The 25,234-nt window shown below is 43.6% G+C and overlaps 1 protein-coding gene across 1 annotated transcript; it reads right to left on the bottom strand.

Annotated features, from left to right (window-relative positions):
• Nucleotides 1-1,464: 1,464 nt before the first annotated feature.
• Nucleotides 1,465-25,073, bottom strand: LOC308254191 (NXPE family member 3-like). The gene is made up of 6 exons (XM_080680128.1): nt 25,012-25,073; nt 16,597-16,711; nt 9,940-10,664; nt 4,898-4,971; nt 4,578-4,790; nt 1,465-2,566 (listed from the first exon to the last, which is right to left on the bottom strand). Exons 1-6 carry the CDS (start codon nt 25,053-25,055, stop codon nt 2,034-2,036), a joined length of 1,704 nt encoding a protein of 567 aa, XP_080536254.1. The 5' UTR covers nt 25,056-25,073; the 3' UTR covers nt 1,465-2,033.
• Nucleotides 25,074-25,234: the final 161 nt, after the last annotated feature.

Raw genomic sequence — 25,234 nt, 5'->3', positions numbered from 1 at the left:
CCCCTGTGGGAGCACATTGACCACCAGGGGGCAGCTCCTGCATTGAGCGTCTGGCCCCTGGTGGTCAGTGCACATCATAGCGACTAGTCAATTTGCATTTTAGGCTTTTATTATCTAGGATAGTCACCATGCAGTCATTACATCCCCAGGACTTACTTATTTTATAACTGGAAGTTTGTACCTTTTGACCCCCTTTATTTATGTTACTCATGCTGCACCCTCACCTCTGAGAACCTGTATCAGTGAGCTAATTTTTGTCTTTTTTTTTTTTTTCAGATTTAAGATATAGGTGAGATCATATGGTAATTGCCTTTCTTTGTCTAACTTATTTCGTCTGTATAACATCTACATTGTCACAAATGGCAATATTTCTCTTTTTTATGGCTGAATACTATTCCATTGCCTATACATGCCATATTTTCTTTATCTATTAACCCATCAAAGGACACTTAGCTTGTTTCTATGTCTTGGCTATTGTAAATAGTGCTGCAATGAACAAGTGGGCCCAGATATCTTTTTAACTTTGTGTTTTCCTTTCCTTTGGATAAATACCCAGAAGTGAAATTGCTGGGCCATATCAGTAATATTTTGTTTGACTGATGTTTGACTTTTGTCATTCTTTTAAAACATCAACTATATTTCCTGAATTATTACATACTAGAGGCCCGGTGCATGAAATTCGTGAATGGGGGGTGGGACCCCTCAGCCAGGCCTGCACCCTCTCCAATCCAGGACCCCTCAGGGGATGTCCACAGGGATTGGGCCTAAACTGACAGTTGGACATGCCTCTAGCAATTCAGGACTGCTGGCTCCTAACCGCTCGCCTGCCTGCCTGCCTGATCATCCCTAACCCCTCTGCCTGCCTGCCTGATCGCCCCTAACTGCCTCTGCCTCGGCCCCACACCTGGGACTCAGGATTCTCTCCTCTGGCTGGCCACAGGCACCTAGGACCCGGGCTTCCCTCCCTCTGGCCGGCCACAGGCACCCAGGACCCGGGCCGGCTTCACCCGGGCCAGACGCAGGCATCCGGGACCACAGGGTGGGCAGCTTTTCTCTGTCTCCCGGGCCGCAGGCGCTGGCGCTCGGGACCGTGGGGCAGGTGGCATTTCTCCATCTCCCAGGCCGCAGGTGCTAGCACCTGGGACCACGAGGCAGCAGGCTTTTCTCCATCTCCTGGGCCGCAGCTGCAGGCGCTGGTGCCTGGGACCGCGGGCAGGCAGCTTTGCCCAGCCTGGCTTTTTCAGGAAGGATGTCTGGAAGGTTGTCCAGAAGACGTCCGGTCTAATTAGCATACTACCCCTTTATTAGTATAGATTTGAAATGTTTGTTGCCTTTGTAGCTGAATAATACTTTAGCTAAGTGTAAAATTCTTAACTTCTTTAGTTTGTCAGCTTTGCAAGCATTGTTCCACTGGCTTCTAGTGTTGAATGTTTTTTTGTTTGTTTGTTGGTGTATTTTGTTTTTGTAAATATATTTTTAATGATTTCAGAGAGGAAGGGAGAGAGAGAAACATTAATGATGAGAGAGTATCATTGATTAGCTGCCTCCTGCATACCCTCTACTGAGGATTGAGCCCACAAACCAGGCATATGTTCTTGACCAGAATCAAACATGGGACCCTTTACTTCTTGGGCCGATGCTCTATCCACTGAGCCAAACCAGTTAGGGCTTAATATTGTTTTTGATTAATTTAAGTCAATCTAAGTTTTTCTCTTGTAAGTGACTTACGCCTTTTTTGCTTAAATGCTTAAAGGATTATTTCTTTATCTTTAAAAAACCAGTGATTTTACAAGTGATGCCCTGATGCTGGCTGTTTTGTGTCAGATTTCCTGGTAGTGCATAATAACATGGACTTCAAACATGTAAAGAAATGGCCTAAATAACAAGTTGAAAAATCCACAATTGTGTGAATTATGACATGAATTTAGTGCATTAGAAAGGTCAGAGAAGGGGAATAATGGGCTGAGAGGCAGAGCTTGCAGGCTTAATCATCAAGCTAGCTTCTCTGTCCACACAGCCCAAGGCAGAAGCATTCAGGTGGGACAGATGAAGGAGAGGAGAAAGTCCACCTCATTTTGGACAATGAGCCTCACTGGGTGGATGCTGTCAGGCAGGGCCAGGCTGGAGGTCATTTCCCAGGCATCCACAAAGGCCACACGGAGGTCAGCAAAGGCAGCTCGGAGGAGCCGGTTCACCTGGAGAGTGAACCAGTCACTGCCATACACAGACTTGTAGCCAGTGTTGGCCAGTTTGATGACCACAAGAGTGTGGGGCTCCCGGGCCAGCAGCGCAGCCACAGCTGCCCGGATCCCTGCCAGTCGTTGCACAAAGATGGATGGAGGGAAGGTGGTGAAGTGTGCGCCCAGCCCCAGCACCACCACAGTGTGGGGGCCCCCAGCCAGGCCTCCGAGCTCCTGGACCACAGAGTGCAGGGAGGCCACTGGTGTGCGGAGGGAGCGCAGGGGCCAGCCGTGGGCCCGCCAGTGCAGCACTATGTTCCGAGTGGTCTCTACGGCCATCAGGGGCCCTGCCTGATGCATGGTGTGTAGATCCATGGGCTTCAGGGCTGTGAGAGGACAAGAGAAGAGGTTTAGGGGTTAATACAGGACTGTATTTCCTGGTTTAAAAATCTAGCACCATTTTCCTCTATCATCCTATGGCCCAACCACCGATTTTGCTCTCCTTAATCTATAATATTGTCAGTGACCACCTAGTTACCAAGTCTGAAGACCCAATTCTCAGTCCTTCATCTCCCTAGGTCCTTGAGCATTTTGTGTATTGATTTTCATTTGGAATCCCTTCCTTTTCTTAGCAGTGTGTTGTTACTCTCTATAGTCTCCTTTCAGATCTAGCACTCCAACTCAGATTCATTCACTGGTTCCACGCCTGTATAAAGACTTGACAGGCTAGAGATTCAGGGTTGTCCAGTTTATGTCTTTGCACAATGGTGGCCAGCCTAGGGGGCCAGAGACTCCTTGAAATACAGTCTGTCTGCTTGGTCATGTGCACTGGCAGACAGCTATACACACCTACAGGAAAACGCCCTTATTTTCTTTGCACGAAGTCTCTACTGGCTCGCCCCACCATGTGCTCCATGGCTGTGTGGGCACAGAGGGGCACCTTTCTCTAGTCCACAGAAAGGTGCCAGATCAACTAGCACAGTCTGATTTTCCCAACCTCTGTCATGAGCTTCCATTCATCTTTAAAAACAGCGTTTGGCTAGAAAACTCACCCACTCCACCCGGCCATGAGCAGAATTGTCCAAAATGATCCTGGGAAGTCACTCAATGTTGATAAGACATTGAATTAGTTGGGAGTAGAGCTCCCTTTTTTCCTAAAGGGAGGGGCTTCCTCCAGACTGACACTCCTGGACGGTGGGAGCTTCAACCCTTCAAGCAGGAGTCAACATCCCACAGGCCTCAAGGTCTCCAGGTGGAGGCAGCAGGTGTTTTATAACTTCTGTGAGCAAAAGGCAGCCCACATGTGTCTTGTGCCAAGAAGCTTGTAGGTAAGAAGGAAGAACTATGGCGTGTGTGTGTATGTGAGGGGTCTCCTCCACTAGAGCATAGACCCACCCTGTGGGCCCCACACACTGTCTGTAGAATAGTGGGAAAACAAGTGGGGGACGGGGCTGGGAGCTGATGCTCTTTCTCTCCTTGACTCTCATGTTTCCTCTTTCTCCAATAAAGCATATCCCTTCATTCCTGTTACGTTATATTATGGAGTTTGTGCCTGAAAGGCAGAGACCCTGTGTGACACTCTCTTCCTTGAATGTCTATCTTCAGAGGAATAAATACCAAAAGTCTGTCTGAAGCTCAGACATCTAAATGCATTTCCAATCCCATGTCTTCAAATGCTTCATCCACATGCTCCACAGAAACCCCTCCCCCACAACCTTTTTAACCCAATATGAAAAGGTAGAAAATAAATACGCCATCTTCTCTCAGTCCTGTCTCTTGCTCCCATATCCAGTAAGCATGTCAGTGACTTTTATTTTGAGTTCATTTTATGATTATCCATAGTAATCTGATCACCTCCCTTCATTGCAGAACCAATCAGTTAACAAGACTGTGAATTTCTCCAGCATACTACTTCCTTTACTGCTGTCGCTCTATTTCTTGTACCAATTTAGCCTCATCACCTCACATGTTGACCATGCAACTGTCTTATAACTTGTCTTGGATCTTTCTTTTTCAATCCAATCTATCCAACAAACCAAAAACTGCTTAAAAACAGTTGGAGTCTCCCAAATGTCACAACACAAAACCCCTGGTTTCTCTACAATTATTTTCTTAAATTCCAACTCTATTCCTCCAGTATCCCCCAAGCAACTAATTAGTTCCGACCAAGGCTATCTACTCATGGTTCATCAAACATATCTACTCTCCTGTTAAAGCTTCTGATTAATTATTGAGATTATGCATAATCTGGGCATTATTTCCCATTACTTCCTTAAGGGAACCCGGTGTCTTGTCCTTCTATATCACTCTCCTGAATCCAGGTAGATGTTTTATGCCTTCCCTGGTTCTGCTCTTTTTCTCTTAAGAGTTCTGCCCTCTCCCCTCACGGCCACTCACAAGGCACAGTGTCACGCAGATACTCCCACCACTGCCGAAGCGTGGAGTCCCCCAGCATGTGGACGACGTGACCAGCCAGGCAGCCCAGGATGCTGTCAACAGTGGAGAAGGAGCGGCCAGAGCAGGAAAGAGAGCGCCACACTCCTCCGTGGAAGAAGCCAGAAGGCTTTGGGCCCGGGATCCCAGGATGGCATAGTTGTTTGGGGGACAGCACTGTAAGCAGTTGTTTGTAAACAAAACAATTAGTGGATACAGAAGAAAAATAAAGCTACAGGCATGGGATAAGCGCTGCCTTTTCTGTAGGCCCCAGTGTTACTTACCTAGGCTCCTACTGCTCTCCTTGGCCACCCAGATAGGAGAAATACCCTGAGGGAGGACCTTGTCTGTCACATTCCTGAAAAGAAACCAATTGACAAGAAAGGAATCCTTAATGGAAATGTGTTATAGGAAGGAATTTGGGGCTAAGGTGAAAAGGAGGTTCTTGGAAAAAAGGAAATTCTCCAAGTCAAGGGCATCTGTCCAGAGTCAGGGCTTCTGGGAGACAGTGAGGGATCTAGGGCAAGAGAGGGGCTAGAAACTAGAGTTCAGGGATCCAGGCTTTTTGAATTTCCTGGCCCCAGGATTTCATCAGTGTGGAAAGCAGATGTGTTTTAAAATGTACCTAGGAGTCCGGTGTGACTCAGTGACTGAGCATTGACCTATGAACCAGGAGATCATGGTTCTATTCCCAGTCAGGGCATATGCCCAAGTCCTGGCTCTATCCCCAGTAGGGAGCATGCAGGAGGCAGCCGATTAATGATTCTTTCTCATCATTGACATTTCTCTCTCTCTCCCTTCCTCTCTGAAATCAATAAAAAATATTTTTTAAAAATGTACCTAGTATTTTGGTTTTATTTAGATATGGTAAGGTCAATAGATCAGGAGATGATCACCGTGGAAAAAATAGTGGTACAGTTCTGAGACATGGGGACATGATGCACCATGCAGGGCCACATGGGGGAAGCATCAGGGTTGGTCAAGAGGCATAAGGAGCAGGAGAAAATGTGGGCAAAAGTCTTCATTGCGTTTTTTTTTTTTTTTTTCCAGGAAGGAATGGGTGAGGAAAAGTTAACAGCTGAGTAGGTTTAGGAATGAATAGTTTGAATAATTTCAGTGGGCTCTGGGCTATAGAGGTAATCTCTAGTTGTCTGGTACTTGGCCCTGAGGGATTTCAGGCAGGGAGATGGTGTCTGGCTGCAAGAGCCTGATAAAAGGAAGAGGAGTGGTGGTGTGGACTCAGGAGGGGTGGGTTGCATATCAAAGGTGTGCTCAAGACAAGTTGTTCGATATCTCTAGGAGTCAGCTAATCCTGGGAGGGGCAGTCCCACAAGGTCCCAAGATGTCAAAGCATCACAAAATATAGAACATTAAAAACATGACTTTTAGGTGAAGGTGATTGGAGCATTTTACAAGAAGTCTTAACTCTCCTGTTGGTCTCACTGAACTCACTCCAGTTGGACTTTCACTCTCACACTCACTCTCAGAAATGGCAAAATCCATTATCAGTTCTCAGCCCTTGTTATTCCTGACCATTGTCAGCCCAGCAGTAGCTTCCTCCTCCTTGAGGCTTGTTTTCCTCTTGGTTGTCAGGACACCTTCCTCTCCTGGTAGCCCCTGTTGCTAGCCCCCTTCTCCTCAACCTCTTTATATTGGAGTTCCAGTCCTCACTCCTGTATTTCAATCAGATTCCCTCCCTTGGTGGTCTCACTCCACTTCCTGACTTTAACTTTCACATTTAGATCTCCAGCCCAGTTTCTCTGTCAAAGTCCTGATTTGTGTATCTGACCATCTGCTCAATATCTCCACTTGATGTCTGATACATGTGACCACCTGCCTCACCCAGAGTTTTCCCCACTTCAGCAGATGGCAACTCTGTCATTCCAGGTGAGCAGGCCCCAAACCCTGTAGCCATCTGAAAGTTCTCACTTTTTAGTACATCCCACGTTGTCTCTCTCAGGAAATCCTATGGGTGCTGCCTTCAGAATATACCTAGAAGTGAATCACTTTAGACACTTCCACCACTGCAACCTGAGGTCAAGGCCTCCGACCTTTTGTTTTCCTTGCTTCTCCCTTAACCATTCTCAACACAGTGGGCCAAGAAACTCTTTAAAAATGTAAATCACATCAAGTCCATCTTCTGCTCAAAATCTTGCAGTGATCTCTTTTATTTTATAGAGCAAAAACCAAGATATTTAGAGAGCCCTTCCTTAATTATGCCACGTCCTTCCCATAATCTCACTGGTCTTTTCACCTACCACCTCCCTATTCTTTTTTGTTTTTAATTTTTTAAAATTGATTTCAGAGAGGAAGGAAGAGGGAGAGAGAGATAGAAACATCAGTGATGAGAGAGAATCATCGATTGGCTGTTTCCCAAATGCCCACAATAGGGATCGAGCCCAAAACCCTGGCATGTGCAGGGTTGCACATGACTGGGAATCAAACCGTGCCTTCTTGGTTCATAGGTCAACACTCAACCACTGAGTCACGCTGGCTGGGCCCACCTCCCTATTCTTTACTCCATCCAGCTGTCTGGCTTCCTTGCTGTTCCTCAGACACTACTAGTCATACCACTGCACACCCTCTGCCTGGAATCTTCTTCCAGGTATATCCTTGGCTAACTCTATCATCCCCTTGTGTCTTTGCTTAGATGTTTTCTTCTTCTTATCTTTCCTTTTTTTTTTTTTTGTAATCCTCGCCTGAGGATATTTTTTCCATGAATTTTTAGAGAGAGTGAAGAGAGGGAGTGAGGGGGAGAGAGAGAGAAATATTGATGTGAGAGAGATATATTGATTGGTTGCTTCCCACATGTGCCGCATCTGGGGCAAGGGATGGAACCACAATCCAGATACATCCTAGGTACATGCCCTTGACCTGGAATCAAACCCGAGACACTCTAGTTGCCCGAGCTGACATTCTATCCTCTGAGCAACACCGGCCAGGGCAGATGTCATCTTCTTAATGAGGTCTACCCTGACCCCCCTTATTTAACATTGCAACCTGCCTGGACATACTCCTAATCCTCACCTCCTCCATATTTTAAACTTCCCATAGTACGGATCTTCTTCTAACATCCTATGTAATTTACTTATTGTTATGTTTATTGTTTATCATCTCTTTATCCGGTCTAATGTAAGCTTTACCAGGGCAGGGTCCTTGTCTGTTTGTTCACTGCTGCTTTCCCAGTGTCTACAACAGCAGAACCATACTCATAATGGGTGTGCAGTAAGCATTTGCTAAAAGAAGGATGGACTGATTGAAGAGGTTGTGTCATAGAGGAGAGGGAATTTACTTTCAGAAAGGAGGAGGAGTGCAAGAAAATATTCCTGGACTTTTGAAAGATGCCTAAGCATGGCCTATCCTAAGAGTGTCAGGGCCCTGGTGACCCATAGAGGTATAAAATTTCAGGAAGCAGGTGTGGAATTATTCCAGGGACTCTGGACCCAGTTGGAGATGCCTGTCCTAGCAGAGCTCAAGACCATACAGGCTTGGACAATGGACACTTTGAAGTGACCAGTGTGGACAGTTGACTAAAGAAGGAAAGATCCCTCGTGGTCAAGTGTCAGTTCCTTGGCAGGACCCTAGACAAGGAGAACACTCCTCAGCATCCCTGTTGCAGCAGTCCTCAAAATTTGACTAAAGTTGATGTAAAGAAAACACTTGAGCTTGGGTTGTAAATTCATGCCCACTACACATTTGTCACACGTGTGGTTATCTATTTAATGCCTGTATTCCATCAGTGCACTGTTAGCTCCTGCAGGATGAGGCCATTCTGCCCTGTTCTCCTCTCCCCGGGACCTCCAGGACTTTGAATGGTATCTAGCACAGAGTTGGGGGTGGGATAAGACTCAAGAGAAGCAAACATCTGAAATCAGATGATAAAAGTTCTTAGCCCTTTCCGTACATTAGTTTGTTTCTTCCACAAGTCTGTGACAGTGGTATTATTATTATTATTATTATTATTATTGTCCCCTTTACAAATGAGAGAACAGAGTTACAGAGAGGATAAGTAACTTTCTAGAGATCACATGAATTACAAGCTGAAAAACAGTAACAGTTGGAGAAGGGATTCAAACCTCGCAGTCTCACTCCGGAGACTCTTGGGTTTTCCTCCAAGTGACATCCTGAGACTAGGATGTCAGTATTGAATCTTAGATTTATGTCAAGTTGACCAATGCAAATGAGATAGGTGGTTCTCCTTTTCTGACCAAAGGGAGCATGAAAATTGGTCCTGGTGCTCAATTTTTCTGTCAGGAGGTAAATGTTAGTGGGAATTCGCCAGACAAGAAGAGTGGCTGAGAGCCTCCAGAGTTCGGTGTCTGATGGAGCTGGCACCTTGGGTGTTTCCAGCTCAGCTTGCCTTGGTGCTTTATCCTCATAGCAGCCAGTGATAACTTCCATGCTCTTTGGGGCCACAGAGCACCAGACGGCTCACCTGTCAGTCCTCCCACCTAAACATCTCTGCCTCTAGCTCTAGCCTCTTCTCTTTCTTCCCCCTCAGAGGGCGTGTCCCTCCACTTCCTCTCTTCCCCATCCCACCCCCACCCCCAGCCATCTCTGGGACCCTGTTTTTGTCTCCTTCTCCTACTGTCTCTTTACTAGAGACAAGATGCCTGGACCTCCCATTTTAAAAAATGCTTCCCTCATCCCTGGGGTCTCTCCAGCACCAACCCTGCCTCTGATCTCAAGGCCAGTAGGACTCACTGTGAGCAAGTCTGTTTTCATGGTCTCCTCTCCCTCAATCCCATTCTCTGTACACCCAGGCGGCTTACTCCCTGAGACTGAGGTCAATTCTCAGCCTCTTTTTGCTTGGCTTACAGGCTGCAGCCTCTGTTTCTGTCTCACTCAGTGAAGTCACATCCATCCTCTCTACTCTCTGACCATACATGCTGGTGACTTCTAAATCTACATCTCTCCTTGCAGGGACCATCAGTAGCGGGGAGGGGATTAGGACACTTCTCTTTTGCCAGGGGTCTGTGGTTCCTCTTTAAGTTTCAGCTAAATTGTCACCTGCACTTACCATCATAGACCAGATGGGGTGCCCTTTCTCCATGTCTTCAAACCACGCAATGCATACAGTTAAGCACCTATTACACTTCATGTTTTAAAAAGTCATGCATCTCTTCATTGAAAATGTGTAGAAGGCAGGGAAGCTGACGATTATGCATAAGTAGTCAGCACTTGGCATGAGCATATAATAGGTGCTCAGGAGGTGTACATAATAGAAGTGAGTAGATGAATGATATGGGCAGCGGCTTAGGCAGAAGACTCATAGGGACCAGGATTCAGGAGTTGGGGCTGTTTCCAAGAATGCTGGGTTTCTTACCACAGCAGCAGGGCCTCCTCTTGTGGTGTGGTCACATTCCAGTAACGTCCACTTGAATGTCCTACCAGTGAGTCGCAGGGCAGGGTGGGTGGTCGAGCGCAGAACCAGAGCTCCCCCGAATCTTCATCCCTATAGTGACAGGTAGACTCTTCCTCTCCAGTTAACAGGGGGTTAATATTGCAAGTCACAATTTCTTCATATCCTGTGGGTCCCCGAAAATAGCCCATGAAATCAACTGTGGCCCATTGGTCCCTCCAGATTCTTCGAAGAACCCCAACTGCCTCACTGGAGTGGATTAGCCGAACTTGCACCTGGGCCTGCCCAGACCAGAAAAGCGGGAAAGACAGCAGGTATGTGCCATTCTCCAGATCCTGGACATTCCCAGAGACCCCTGCCTTCAAGTCAGGTCCCAGCAGCTGTGCCCGAAACAGATCCCCACCATGGGTCTTGGGCCTGCCCCTATGGTCTCTGGCAATAAGGATGGCCTCCAGGTAGCCTCCCAGGACGTAGCTGGCCTGTGCAGGACCCCTTAGGTAGTAGGTGGAGGTCTCAGGGCTGGTGGAGGCCAAAAGGTCCCCACTATCTCCTGGGGTCAGAGGCCAGTGCAGAAGGTGGGTCAGGTCTGAGAGCTCCTGGGGGAGAGAGCCAGAGGATCTGCGGGCAGGGCGAGGCCTTGGGGACAGAGGGACAGCACTATCAGGCCAGGAAACCCTGGTATACAAGATCTGTGAGGAGAAAAAGAGGAACCAGTCAGTGATTTTTGCTTCTTCATATTTTTTTCTATAAAGAAGTTTTCAATTCACCAAACCTAGTCCTCCTCTGCTTGGTGGGTTTCAGGCAGGAATCCTATCTGCCTTCCTTTTTGCTGCTTCTGACCCAAAGCTGTTGTCTGAGCCACCACCACACACACCTGCAAATACCATCTCATGTTTAAAAACATATTTCTGTGAGTTATGCTAAATCCCATAGAATAAATAACATCTGTCCTTCTGGTCCCTACTGGCTTCTACCAACCACCTACTTACCTCTGACACACACATTCCACTGCCTCCAGAGGGGTCCAGGCTTGGACCCACTCCCAGCCCTCATCTCTAGCCCTCCCCACTCCTTACAAGTCCATCTTTTCTCTCTGGACTCCAAAAATCAGAGTAAATCCACCTTCCCCTTCTATTTCTCTTTCCACAACCTCTATCTCTACTAGAAATGACCATCCTGGACTTCGAAGGAGAATTTCCATCCTGGACTTAGAAGGAGGAACAGTTGATGGAGTGGACGTGAGGGGTCCAGGGACACAAAGGTGAGTCATGTACAGATAGAATGGGGTTTGGGGAGGAAGTAGGCTGGGGCTCCAGTTCTCTTCAGTCCCCAACAGAAATCCAAGTCCCAGGTAAGCACAAACCTAAGTTGGCCTTGCCTCATAGGAAACACCCATATGGCTCAAAATCATAGTACAAGTACTTAGCAATTTCTCCCAGGGAAAGGAAGTTAATCTAGTTAGATGGCCCATCAGCATTTGATGGTCTCTAGCATTTATCTACCCTGCGTCTGATTTACTTTCTGACTACACTTTAGCATCAAGGATCTTGACCCTCATTCTCAGAATTTCCTCACAGCATAGATATTGAGTTATATAAACACACTCCTGGCCATTTTATATTACCAGGTCTCATAAGGGCCAGGGCACTATAGATGCCCAAATACCTCTCCTTACATTTCTCCTGGATAAAATCAACATAAGCAGAAAAAAATATTTTGGAAGTACATCAGGAAGGAAGAACTGGTACAGAGGGGAAGGGGCAGAAGAAGATATTTCCTTCATGCAAAGTATTGAGACCTATCCAAGGGGCCCTTGTTGGGAGCGACCTCAGTTGACAAAGTCCTGAGAGGGCAGGTTTCACAAAGTGGCCTGCCTGTTCCCAAGGTTAGTCATGCATCCTGCCCCCCTTGGGCTTAAAGACCCTTAAGCACAATAGTGCCTGTTCCCAAGGTTAGTCATGCATTCTACCCCCTAGAGCTTAGTTAACCTTCATACACAGTTGATTTATAAGCGTAATTGTCCTTAAGCAAGAAGCATAGCTAGATTATCTCATGGAACGGAACTTAGGAACTTAGGAGGTGTATGTACAGGTATAGCCGTTGGAATCTTAGCCAAGATAAGGAACTTTGTGTAAAGGTCAGTAGGAAACCTGAAACAAAGGGGTATAATTATGTTTGCCACATTAAAAGAATGATGTATTGTATGGAATGTAACTGACCCTGTATAAAAGTATGGTGAAAAATAAACTCGGGACTGTAAGCGGGAAGTGCTACAGTCCTCCCGATCCCATTCTGTTTTCTGTCTGTCTTTTCTCATCCTCTCTCCCCCTTGCAGGTACTGTTCGACTGATGCCGGCAGGCTCCGGCAGGCCCTTAAGTCCCTGGAATTTGAATTTTTCTGTGTCATGTCATAGGACTTGTTGGTGCAGTTTGTGACCAAGAACTGGGGTGGCCACTGTCTGACCAGAGACCAATGTACCATGTGGTCAAGAGACATATGCAGTTGGGGAATGAGACATGATATGATGGAGAACCACAAGAGACCACCAATGACTCTGCGAGTGGCTTGGGATTAAGTCCTTTCTCCACAGGACCTATTGGAGCCACCACCCTTTCTTCAAGCCAATAGCCAATGAGCTGGTCAGCAACTGTGATCGAGAAGCAATGTCCACTTCACTCAGGTTAGTGACAGGAAGGATCCTATTTACTTTTCAATCTCTTGGGTTTTCTTCCCAACAGCGAAGGGAAAATAGAGGGAAGAAGAATGAGAAAGGTATGTGTGAGCAGAGCATGCCTCTCTTCCCAACTCAAATCAGCTGGAGCCTCTGACACACACATTCCACTGCCACCAGATGGGGTCCAGCTGTACTTGTCAAGAGGGGATGGAGGGAGAAGGGAAGGAGCTTTATATAGGACATAAGGTTGAAGTTGCAAATAAATAGCACTGAGTCTTAGACAAACAAACTCGACTGATATCAGAACTGAAATTGACTTAAAATTTATGGAATTAGACTGAAATGTGGTTAAGGAAGTTCAAGGGAAGGATAGCATTCAACAGACAGTTGATGGCAACAATGGGAAGAATTAAAATTATTTCAAGTTTATACTCCAACTAGGTCCTCCCTAAACTGCTTGCATGTTCTTTAGTAAGCACAGGCTTCTGGTACCTGAAGGCACATCGTGGTTTATAGCTGCAGTCTTGAAGCTATATTTTAGCTGCCTGGGCTTCAGCAAGCAAAAACTGGGCGTCTGCTATTGACTTTGATCTAAAGATCTGTTCCTAAAACTAGAGTTAGATTACCAAGACAAGAGAGCATAGGGGTTTGTTTGTGTTGTATTTCAAAGTATATCACATCCACCCTAGGTCATGTTGAGGGGGCTCATCTCTTTAGGGGTAGATCAGGGTTGGTTAAAAAAAAAAAAAAAAAGGAATGCAAAGAAAAACATACATGATAAGAAATGCAAAGGAATATAAAGGCCATAATGAAGGAGAGGAAAATGGACTAATTTAAAAAGCATGTTAAAATAGTAAAAGCGTAGTTGAAACCTTCTGAAGTGACTAAGGAACAATGGAGAGAAATATGATGCCAGAAACAAACCCTCTTCTACAAAGAATGATGTGACACTGAAATATTTTTGCCGATATTGAGTAACACAGGTTACTCAAATACTGAAAAATGCAAAAATAGTAGAAAGGCAAATGTGTTAGTTAGGAATTGCTTTTGGCTGGTAGTAACAGACAGTGCCTTCAGTAGCATAAACAGAGAAAGGTTTATTTTTCTCACAATAACTGTCTGGAAATAGACTATTGGTGGCCTTAGTTCAGTGTCTTAAGGATGTAAGGGCAAGGTCTTTGTGATTTCTTGACGGTTCTCTCATGGTCCCAAGAAGGCTGCTGGAGCGCCAGCCATCATATTTACTTTGGGATCAGCAGGAAGGAGGAATGATATAGCACCAAAATAGCTTTAAAAGTCCCACACTACAACTTTTGTTTATGTTTCATTGACCACGCTTGCCTGTAGTGAAGACTGGACATACAGTCTTCCCCCTTTTCCTTACTGGGTACAGGTTTGGGTTAGTAGGGAAGAATAGGAGAATATTTCTAGAATGAGGCAAAAGCTTCAGAGCCACCAGATGTAGTTCAGGAATCTGCTGAAGATGAAACCAACATGGGCTGAGAGAGAAACTACCCCCCAGGAGGCATGTTTCATGGGACAAAGCAATTTCCATGCAAGAAGCAGTGGCCACAGCCTTTACACAGAAGACAAAGATATGGTGATGGATTTTGTTCCATTGTGCCACTTGCAGAACCCACAGTTTATGCAGCAATTGAATATCAGGACCATGGAACTTAGCAGGGAACAGGAAATTAAGATGTTTTAAACATACATGATAGGGGGAAGATGGGCCCTTCAAGTAAGAGCTGATGATGAGAATCTGTTACTGCACATTTTCACATGCTTTTAAAATTTGTTATTGCAGATTTTCACATTTTTCAAAGGGAAAGAAATAGACCACACCACATCCTCTGCAAGAGGAAGCAACACGCAGAGGTGGATTTCCCCTGCTGCTATTGTACGCACAGGACACAATCACTCACAGTGGGAGAAGTTTCCCAATAAAATTTGAGTTCATAAGTTGTGGACTTTGGACAACCTATGCAGAGCAACTAGTAGTCTGGTGAGGCTAAAACCAAGAAACTTTTCTCTTCTTTGCCTATTGATACCTCTGAAGCTCAGCTCTGGTCTTCGGCAAAACCAGAGGTTAGATTATATTATGCACAGGGCTCTAGGAATTTCGTTTTCTGGTTTGCTGCTCAGAAGAATGAGAATTTACCATCATTTTCTAAATCAAGTGGGTGTGAGTCTTGTGTGGTGATAATATAAGAGTCCTATTGACCATGGAGGCCCTTCTTGCTTCTTTTCTCTCTTCCCCCATCTCTGAACTCTCAGGACCTGCATATGTGAGACAGTGATTCTGCATAAATAAATAAAATAGAAAACAAAAAATTAATATAGAAAATCAATTCATTGAAAGTTGGTTCTATGAGATAAATAAAATTGATTAGCATCTAGTCAAACTAATCAGGAATAAATAACAGACACAAATGATCAATAGTAGGAATGCAAAAGGTGTTATCAATACATATTCTACAGCCCTAACCAGTTTGGCTCAGTGGATAGAGCGTCGGCCTGCCGACTGAAAGGTCCCAGGTTTGATTCCGGTCAAGGGCATGTACCTTGCTTGCAGGCACATCCCCAGTGGGAGGTGTGCAGGAGGCAGCTGATTAATTTATTTATTTCTGCTAGGATATTTTTTTCTTTCTTCTGATTTCATAGGTTTTAATTTGCTCTTCTTTTTTCTAGTTTCCTGAGATGGAAACTGAATTCATTGATTTGAGATCTTACTTCTTTTCTGACAAAGACATTTAATACTATAAATTTCCCTCTGAGTATCTTGCAAAATTTTATAGGCGTGTTTTCATTTTCCTTCCATTCAAAATACTTTATAATTTCCTTTCAGAGTTCTCCTTTGACTCATTGGGTTATTAAGAAGTATATTATTTAGTTTCTAAATATTTGGGGATTTTCTAGAAATCTTTCTGTTATTGATTTCTAATGTATTTCAGTAGTGATCAGAGGACACAACTTTTTATTATTTAAAAACATTTGAAGAGAGAGAGAGAGAGAGAGAGAGAGAGAGAGAGAGAGAGGAATTAATTTGTTAAGGAGCAAAATATTAGTGACCATAACCAGGTTAGGCCTGGATTTCAATATATATAAGATAGTAGATGAAGGAACTGAATTTCCTTAGTATGGAACTGCCTGATTGATGGGAGAAAGTGAAGAGGTTCTGGGATACAAGAGGACAGGGTGGCCCAAAAACTTATTGGTCTATAGTCATATCAGGAAAAGTCAGTCATATCTTGGGGTAATGTTTTCCTCTTTCTCTTAAGATATAAACTCTATTCTGATATAGCACTTCTCTATGAATTCCTATTTCCTGTTCTCTGATTCAGACCTGAGTTGGACTAAAAATAAAAAAGGATGTTTTGTCCTTTGTTCAAATGGTTTTTTTTTGTAAACACATAGATTTATATATTTGCGTTTTCTTTTTCTTGTTTCCCCTAGTTATTCCTGGCAAAGCTTCTTCTTCTTTTTTTTTTTTTTAAGAATTCAACTTTTTTTAAAAGCAGAACCAAGAGGAAAAGGAAACTTTTACATGTGCACCAGGTAGGAAGAGGGAACAGGGTATCCTTAGACAAGGTATGGAGGTAATAGTGGCCTTCTTAGTTTTAAGAACTGGAAAGAAGCCAGGAGAATTGGAAAAGAAACATAACAATTTAGGGATATAGAAAACATAGATAGCTTAGGTTTCCACTTTCCCCTCTAATAACTCTTTTGGGCTAGTGTTTTGGATACTCTTACAGCTGCTTCTACCTGATACTATGTGCTCATTCTCTCTCTATGAAATAGTCCCTCTATGACACTTCTGTTCTTGTATTAGAAACAGGAAAATGGAATGTTGAAATGGAGAGCTTCCCTTGGCATCTTTTGCCTAGAAAGTAACTGGTTCATGCTCTATGGATGGACAGAGACAAGTGGAAAGAGGCATACTTACCCAAATTGCAATGACTGATCCCACAATCACAATCTTGTGCAACTTGAACTGCTTGATAAATAGGTCTGTGGAAGCCTGGAGTTGTTTGATAGACATCTGGTATGTGACCAAGACACTAGGTAGATAAAAGTGTAAAACCAGGAGAAGTGACATCATAAACATGATGAAATAAGAGTTTCCCACCATTTACCTACTCAAAGAACACCAACTCTGGTAATCATCCATGGATGAGAATGCTTTTGTAGAAGTTCAGGTAGTCAGTGGAGAAGTTGCAGCACACCCTTGGAGCAATTATGATCCAGCAATTCTAGTCATGTCCACAAAAATCTTATGTGAGAATGTTGATAGCTGCCATATTCATAATATTCCCCAATTGAAAAAAAGTAAATATCCACCAATGGAAAAATAGATAAGCAAGTTTTGATATATTCATAAAATAAATAGCACTCAGCAATAAAACAAATGCTTGGCCTATGTGACTCAATTGATTAAATATTATCCCAGACACTGAGAGGTTGTTGGTTTGATTCCCAGTCAGGTCACATGCCCAGGGCACGTATAGGCTGGATCCCTGGTGAGGGGCATGAAGAAGGCAGCCTTGTTTCTCTCTCATTGAAGTTTCTGTCTCTCTCTCCCTCTCCTTCCTCTGTCTCTAAAATCAATAAAAAATATTTAAAATAAAATAAAACAACTGACAAATGCAACAACAACAACAAACACAAAAGGTACATATTACATGATCCTATCTAATAAAGAGGGAATATGCTAATTGACCATCATGCCCTCACAAAGATGGCGGCGCCCCCAGCCAATAAGGAGGGAATAGGCTAATTGACTGCCAAAGATGGTGGTGCCCACAGCCACAAAATGGTGGCGCCCATAGCCACAAGATGGTGGCGCCCAGTCCCCTCTGCCCCGCAGGCACGCGGCATGGCCGGGCCTGCCCCCAGGCGGGTCCGGCGGCTCCACACACCTGCCTCCGGAGTCCCCCAGTTCCCTCAGCCCCCTAACCATCCAGGACTGGCCCAAGGCACAGGCAAGCCTCGGATGGCGGCTGCCCAGCTGATGTCTGAGGCGCAGGCAAGCCTCAGATGGTGGCTGCCCAGCTGATGCCCGAGGTGCAGTCAAGTCTTGGGCGTTGGCTGCTGAGCCACCTAGGGCTGGCCTGAGGTACAGGCAAGCCTCGGGTGTCGGCTGCCCAGCTGCCCAGGGCTTGCGCTGCCGGCAGTGGCAGCAGCAGAGGTGTGATGGGGGCATCGCCTTCCCCTGATAACCAGGTCGCCTCCCGTCCCTGAGGGCTCCCAGACTGTGAGAGGGGGCAGGCCGGGCTGAGGGACCCCCCTCCAGTGCATGAATTTTCATGCACCAGGCCTCTAGTTCTTTTAATAAGAATTTTAGAAGCAACAAACTAATCTATGATGAAAGAAATCAGAATAGCAGTTGGCTCTAGTGAAATGAGTTGACTGGAAGGGTGCATAAAGAAAATTTATAGTGTTCTGTAATGTTCTTTATCTTGAATTGGGTGATGATTATATGGATATTTACATTTGTCCAAATTAATTACACACTTAAGATCTGTGAATTTGACTCTATATAAATTATATCTCAATAGAAATGAGAAAAAACAAAGATTAGAGAAGGAAAATATGTGTATTCATATAACTCATAACTAACTTCTGGACAGTATCAACATAATGGAGGTGGTGCATGGGGTAAGATTAAGGGATGTAATAGTATTTGTATTGATCAGGAGTGAATCTACAGATAATGATAGACTTAAGGAAACAGGGGTAAGTAAACAAGACTAAAAATAGAGCCTCCTCAAACTATTCCAAAAAATCAAGAGGAAGACTTCCAAGCTCTTTTTACAAGGCCAACATTATCCTAATTCCAAAAACAGATACTCTATAAAGAAAGAAAATTATAGGCCAATATCCCTGATGAACATAGATGCTAAAATCCTCAACAAAATATTAGCAAATTAAATCCAGCAAAAATAAAAAGACCATACACCATGACCAAGTGGGATTTATTCCAGGGATGCAAGGTTGGTACAATATTTGCAAATCAATAAATGTGATATATACCATAAACAAAATGAAGGATAAAAATTATATGATCATATCAATAGACACGAGGAAAGCATTCAACAAAATCCAGCTCCTGTTTTTAAAAAAATTCTCAGCAAAGTTGGAATAGAGGGATCATCCCTCAACATAAGAAAGACCATATATGACAAACCTACAGTCAACATCATACTTAATGGACAAAAACTAAAAGCATTTCCCTTAAGATTAGGAACAAGACAGAGATGTCCACTTTCACCACTCTTATTCAGCATAGTACTGGAAGTCCTAGCCACAGCAATCAGACAAGAAGAAAAAATAAAAGGCATCCAAATTGGAAAGGAGGAAGTAAAACTGTCATTATTCACAGATGACATGATATTATACATATAAAACCCTACAGACTCCACCAAAAACTATTAGATTTAATAAATGAATTTGGCCAGGTAGTAGGATACAAAATTTATATCTAGAAATCGATGGTGTTTTTATACAGCAATAATGAACTCTCAGAAAGAGAAACTAAAATAAATTATCTCATTACTATTGCAATAAAAAAATAAGATATCTAGGAATAAACTTAACCAAGGAGGTAAAAGACCTGTACTCAAAAAAATATTGAAAAAAGAAATAGAGGGAGATACAAACAAGTGGAATCATATACCGTGTTCATGGATTGGAAGAATTAACATCATTAAAATGTCCATACTACTCAAAGCAATCTATAAACTCTATTAAAATACCAATGCCATATTTCACAGAACAAATATTTCAAAAATTTGCATGGAACCAAAAAAAGGCCCTGAAGAGCCTCAGCAATCTTGAAAAAGAAGAACAAAGTTGGAAGGATTGCAATATCAGATATCAAAATATACTACAAAGCCATTGTAATCAAAACAGCTTGGCCCTAGCCAGTTTGGTTTAGTGGTTAGAGTGTTGGCCCATGGACTGAAGGGTCTCGGGTTTGATTCTGGTCAGGGGCGCGTACCTTGGTTGCAGGCTTGATCCCTGGTCGGGTCGGGGACTGTGTGAAGGCAACCAATAGATGTGCCTCCCTCACATCAATGTTGCTCTCTCTCCGTCTCTACCCCTCTCTCTTAAAAAAAAAATCAATGGGAAAAATATCCTTGGGTGAAGATTAACAACAAAAAGAAACCCACACCAAAAAACAAAAAAACGCAGCCCAGTACTGGCACAAGAACAGGCACATAGATCAATTATACAGAATAGAGACCCCAGAAATCAACCCATGCCATTATGGTCAATATTTGACAAAGGAGTCAAGAGCATACAATTGAGTAAAGACAGTCTCTTCAACAAATGGTGTTAGGAAAATTGGACAGGGACATGCAAAAAAAAAAAAAAAAAAAAGAAGAAGAAGAAGAAAGAAAGAAAGAAAGAAAGAAAGAAAGAAAGAAAGAAAGAAAGAAAGAAACAAACAAACAAACAAACAAACTAGACCACCAACTTACACCATACACAAGAATAAACTCAAAAGGGATAAAAGACTTAAATGTAAGTTGCAAAAATCATAAAAATCCTAGAAGAAAACATAGTCAGTAAAATCTCAGACATCTCACACATCAGTATTTTCACCAATACATCATCTAGGGCAAGAGAAACAAAGGAAAAAATAAACAAATGGGACTACATTGAACTAAAAAGTTTCTGAACAGCAAAAGAAATCATCAGCAAAATGAAAAGTGAACCACTGTATGGGAGAACATATTTGCCAATGACACATCTGATAAGAGGTTAATTTCCAAAATATATAAAGAATGTATATAACTCAACATCATGAAGACAAACACTCCAATAAAAAATGGGCAAAAAACCTGAACAGACACTTCTCCAAAGAGGATATACAGATGGCTAATAGACATAGGAAAGAATGCTCAAAGTCACTAATCATCAGAGCGATGCAAATTAAAACGACAATGTAGTATGGCTACGATCAATAAATCAACAAAGAGCAAGTGCTGGCAAAAATGTAGAGAAAAGGGAACCCTACTACACTGCTGGTAGGAATGTAGACTGGTGCAGCCACTATGGAAACAGTATGGAGTTTTCTCAAAAAATTAAAAATGGAATGTCTTTTGACCCAGTGACCCCACTTCTGGGAATATATCTAGGAACCCCGAAACACCAATCAGAAGTAATGTATGCATCCCTATGTTCAGAGAGAGCAGCGTTATTTACAATAGCTAAGATCTGGAAACAGCCCAAGTGCCTATAAGTAGATTAGTGGATAAAAAAGATGTAGTACATTTACATAATGGAATACTATGCTGCTATAAAAAGAAGGATCTCTTACATAGATGGACCTGGATATTATTATGCTAAGCAAAATAAGCCAGTCAGAGAAAGACAAATATCACATGACCTCACTTATATGTGGAACACAATTAACAAAATAAACTGACAAACAAAATAGGTCCAGAGGCAAGAATGCAAGGAACAGACTGACAGATCTCAGAGGGGAGCAGATGGGAGGAACGGGAAGAGATTAACCAAAAAACATATTCACATACTATATGTATAGCCCATGAACACAGGCAATAGTGTGGCAAAGGCCTGGGGTGGGGTGGGGGCTGGATGGAGGGGGCAAAGTGGGGAAAGTGGGGGAAATCTGTAATATTGTCAACAATAAAACAATAAATTAAAAAAAAGACTAAAATAGAATGTAAAATGTTCAAATCATCAGAAAAAAATTGATTCATTCATTGGAAAACAGGGTAAGAGAAATAAAGTATAATAAATGTGAAATAAGTTGGAAGAAACGAGTCCTAATTTATACGCGATCATTGCAAAAAATGTAAATAGACAAAGGAGTACAATCAAGAGCATCTGGTCTCGGTAGACATCTCACTGAGAAGAAGGGACTGTGTTTACCACACCCAACCTCTCCCAAACTAAAAGTGTACTTTTATGGAGAAATTATCTTCCACCTCCTTTGAGGCTGGACCTCAGAGAAGGACAGGATTACGTGGGGCAAAGACAGGCATACTCCTAGGTATGCTTTGGTGGCTGGTGACATGTTTAAGTAGAACAAGACTGAAGAAGGACCAGGTGGCCCAGGAGCAAATCCCAGGAAGGGCCCAGCGGACTACTAAGAGGCTTGGGGGCTTTTTCAGATTGTCTAAAGTCAGAGAGCGATGTATGTATTCCCTGGAAACCTGGCCTGGAGCTTGAGAAGCAGGCTTTCCACTGTGCAGCATGAATCCTGGGAGTGGCAAAGAGCTAATGCCACTTGACTCAGTGACAGCCTGGCCGGTGAGTTTGGGGGACTATCAAGCAGAGGATAAACTGAAACTGCTTTTGACCCTCTGCATTAACTTCTGCCTGTTCTCTACTCTAGAGCAGCAGAGAGCCCTGGGCTAGGGGACAGTGTAGCAAATGAGTGTGTCACCAGTATCATTGTATTTTCCTTATTATTGTAGCCAATAGCATCCATGCAGGGATTGAGTAAGATACGATATGCAAGTGTAATTAAAATTATGAGCCCCCCCGCTCCCTGGCCAGTGTGGCTAAGTTGGTTGAGTCTTGTCCCATGCACCAAGAGGTTGCCGGTTCAATTCCCAGTCAGGGCACATGCCCAGGTTGCAGGCTCGATCCCTGGTAGGGGGCGTGTAGGAGGCAGCCAACCAATGTTTTTATCTTTCTCCCTCTCCCTTCCTCACTCTCTAAAAATCAATACAACGTATTTTTTAAAAAAATTATGAGGCACCATAAAAATGCGAAGCAGTAACAACAGCAGGAATATAGTATAGTAGCAACACAGGCCACCTGGGCAAATTTGGTGGCTGGTGACATGTTTAAGTTCCACCCAAATGAGGTTGGAAGACAGGAATAAATGTATGAAAGAGATTCCATCCCCCAGCTGCTATTAGCAAATTCCAGATACACTCCCACTTTATTTCTTCTTTTTAAAAAATATATTTTTTATTGATTTCAGAAAGGAAGGGAGAGGGAGAGAGAGAAACATCAATGATGGGAGAGAATCATTGATCAGCTGCCTCCTGCACGCCCCCTACTGGGGATTGCAGGCAGGGCTATTTCTTTTCTTGAAACACTGTTGGTGGGATCTTAGCCTCCAATTCCACCTACCTTCTCACCCCTCTTACCTCTATTTAAGCACCTAGAAATTTCACCCTTACTTCCTTGTTTCTATAATGTTGTACAGACATCCTTAAAATCTAAAAGCCACCAACATCCCCGCTGGCGTGGCTCAGTGGTTGAGTGTAGACCTATGAACCAGGAGGTCAAGGTTTGATTCCCAGTCAGGTCACATGCCTGGGTTGTGAGCTTGATCCCCAGTGGGGGGCATACAGGAGGCAGCTGATCAAGGATTCTCTCTCATCATTGATGCTTCTATCTCTCTCTCCCTCTCCCTTCCTCTCTGAAATCAATAAAAAAATATATTTTAACAATAAAATAAAAGCCACCAACACTGCTCTAATAAATCCAGTCACCCTACACTCTTAGGCATCAGCTTCCAGAATGAATACCACATCATGTTTATTCAACATATTAAACCAAAGGCAAATAATAATAAGAGAACTTAACTGAGGGCAGAGACAGTGATCTCTTCTCTGACTTCATAAAGCAGCTGCTGCCTACGCTTTTATTCCTCCCCATCATTTAGTAGGGTACTTATGTCCTCTTCAGCATTTATTTCTTGGGGTTGATGGGAAACCCAGGAATCCAGACCATTCTTCTTTAGAAATCCAGTCATCCTACCACTCAGTTGATCCTTTTCACTCCTGGGACTAGGTTACAGGATTCATATATTCTCCAACACAGCCTTAGGCCCTAAGCAGACACATTCAGCTAGAGAAGACCAAGAAGAGGAATCAACCTAATTATAAAAGATGCACCAGACAGAGTTACATCATAACTCAAAATCCCAAGGGGATGCCAGCAAAGCCTCCTCAGGGAAGTTTGTTCAGCTGATGGATGAATAAGTTACTACTGTATATACACTTGAACTTACTTTTGGAATTTGGGTGGCAATCAGTGTACATGATTCCCCAACCAACAATGTATTCAGGGCCATCTAGATGATTACCTTACATCAGGCAGTGGTCCATAGAGGCCAAAAGGGAAGTGGGCACCATAGTGGCTGGGGCCCCTGCCACTGCCCAGTGTCATCTCCCTCTCTTCTTTGGCCCAGTTCATGAATGAAAATGAACATTCAGGGAAAGCATGAATTGGGCTACAGAACCACAGGGTCAGTGTTGGGCCTATTGGTATAGCACTGTGATCCAAGATACTTTAGCCCTCATCCATGGATCTGCCCATTTGGACCCTGGTTACTGGCTTTTGGAAGGTGGACATCCAATATCCTATCCTAGAGATACTCCAGATATTCTCAAAAGAAAAGATTCATTTCATCCCCTCCCAACCACGAATCTACTCCCAGTTCTCCTCCAAGATTTCCTGTGCTAATTGTCATCTCTGAGGTCTCTTTCTTCATTATATTGCTCAAGTTCTCAGCAGTATTTAAACTGTTGACCACTTTCTCCTCCTTGAAGTCCTATCCAATATTGTTTTTTTTTATAACTGCCTGAGTCTCCTACCTTCCTGACCACTCAGATGCTGTCTCATACTCATCATTTTATTTGTTAAGCCCTGCACACATCTCTTTCTCAAAGCCAGACCCCATATCTTGTGCCCTTATTTGTATTCCACACAACATTAAGAACAGTAGTTTGTCCAGGTTATTTTATTTTTTTTTAAATATATTTTTATTTTTTACAGAGAGGAAGGGAGAGGGATAGAGAGTTAGAAACATCAATGAGAGAGAACCATCGATCAGCTGCCTCCTGCACACCTCCCACTGGGGATGCGCCCGCAACCAAGGTACATGCCCCTGACCGGAATCGAACCCGGGACCCCTCAGTCCGCAGGCCGACGCTCTATCCACTGAGCCAAACCGGTTTCGGCGAGGTTATTTTATTTTTAAAGTTTTGTTGTTTTTTACTTAGAGGTAGGGTATTCTTTCTTTTTTTAAAGATATTTTATTGAGTTCAGAGAGGAAGGGAGAGGAAGAGAGATAGAAACATCAATGGTGAGAGAGAATCATTGATGGGCTGCCTCCTGCACACACCCTACTGGGGTTCGAGCCCGCAACCCAGGCATATGCCCTTGACCAAAATCGAACCTGCGACCCTTCAGTCCATAGGTCGACACTTTATCCACGGAGCCAAGCTGGCTAGGGCCAGACCGTGACTTTAATCAATACTGGTTGCCTGATATTTACACTAAATGCCCTATTCCCTAAACCTCATCCACCCTTTTGTCCTCTTCTCTTGCTCTCATTTTCTTTCTGAAATCTAAGCCCTCTTACCTCATCGCAGGATACTTCTCAACACTTCCTTTTCTTTCTCTCATTCCTCTATAAAGTCTTGATTCTTCTCTTCATAGCAATTCACAGGGTAACATCCTGCTGATGGCACCTGCAAACACATGGATGATGTGGCCACTCAAGTGCCCAGAATGAGGTCAAATGTGGGAAAAGGACAGCTGCAGTAAGAAAGAGAGAACCACACTTCTTAGCAGAATAAACTTAG

This window comes from Plecotus auritus, assembly GCF_963455305.1.
Source record: "Plecotus auritus genome assembly, chromosome: 7".
Lineage (NCBI taxonomy): Eukaryota > Metazoa > Chordata > Mammalia > Chiroptera > Vespertilionidae > Plecotus > Plecotus auritus.
The sequence above is the reverse complement of the archived record's forward strand: the minus strand, read 5'-3'. Positions and strand labels throughout refer to the sequence as shown.

Coding starts and splice junctions, on each gene's coding strand:
- LOC308254191 (XM_080680128.1), bottom strand. CDS start 25,055: ATGAGAGAAAGAAAAGGAAGTGTTGAGAAGTATCCTGCGATGAG. Junction 16,712..25,011: donor GAGAAGTATCCTGCGATGAG/GTAAGAGGGCTT, acceptor TTATCTACCTAG/TGTCTTGGTCACATACCAGA. Junction 4,791..4,897: donor GGAGAGCAGTAGGAGCCTAG/GTAAGTAACACT, acceptor AACTGCTTACAG/TGCTGTCCCCCAAACAACTA.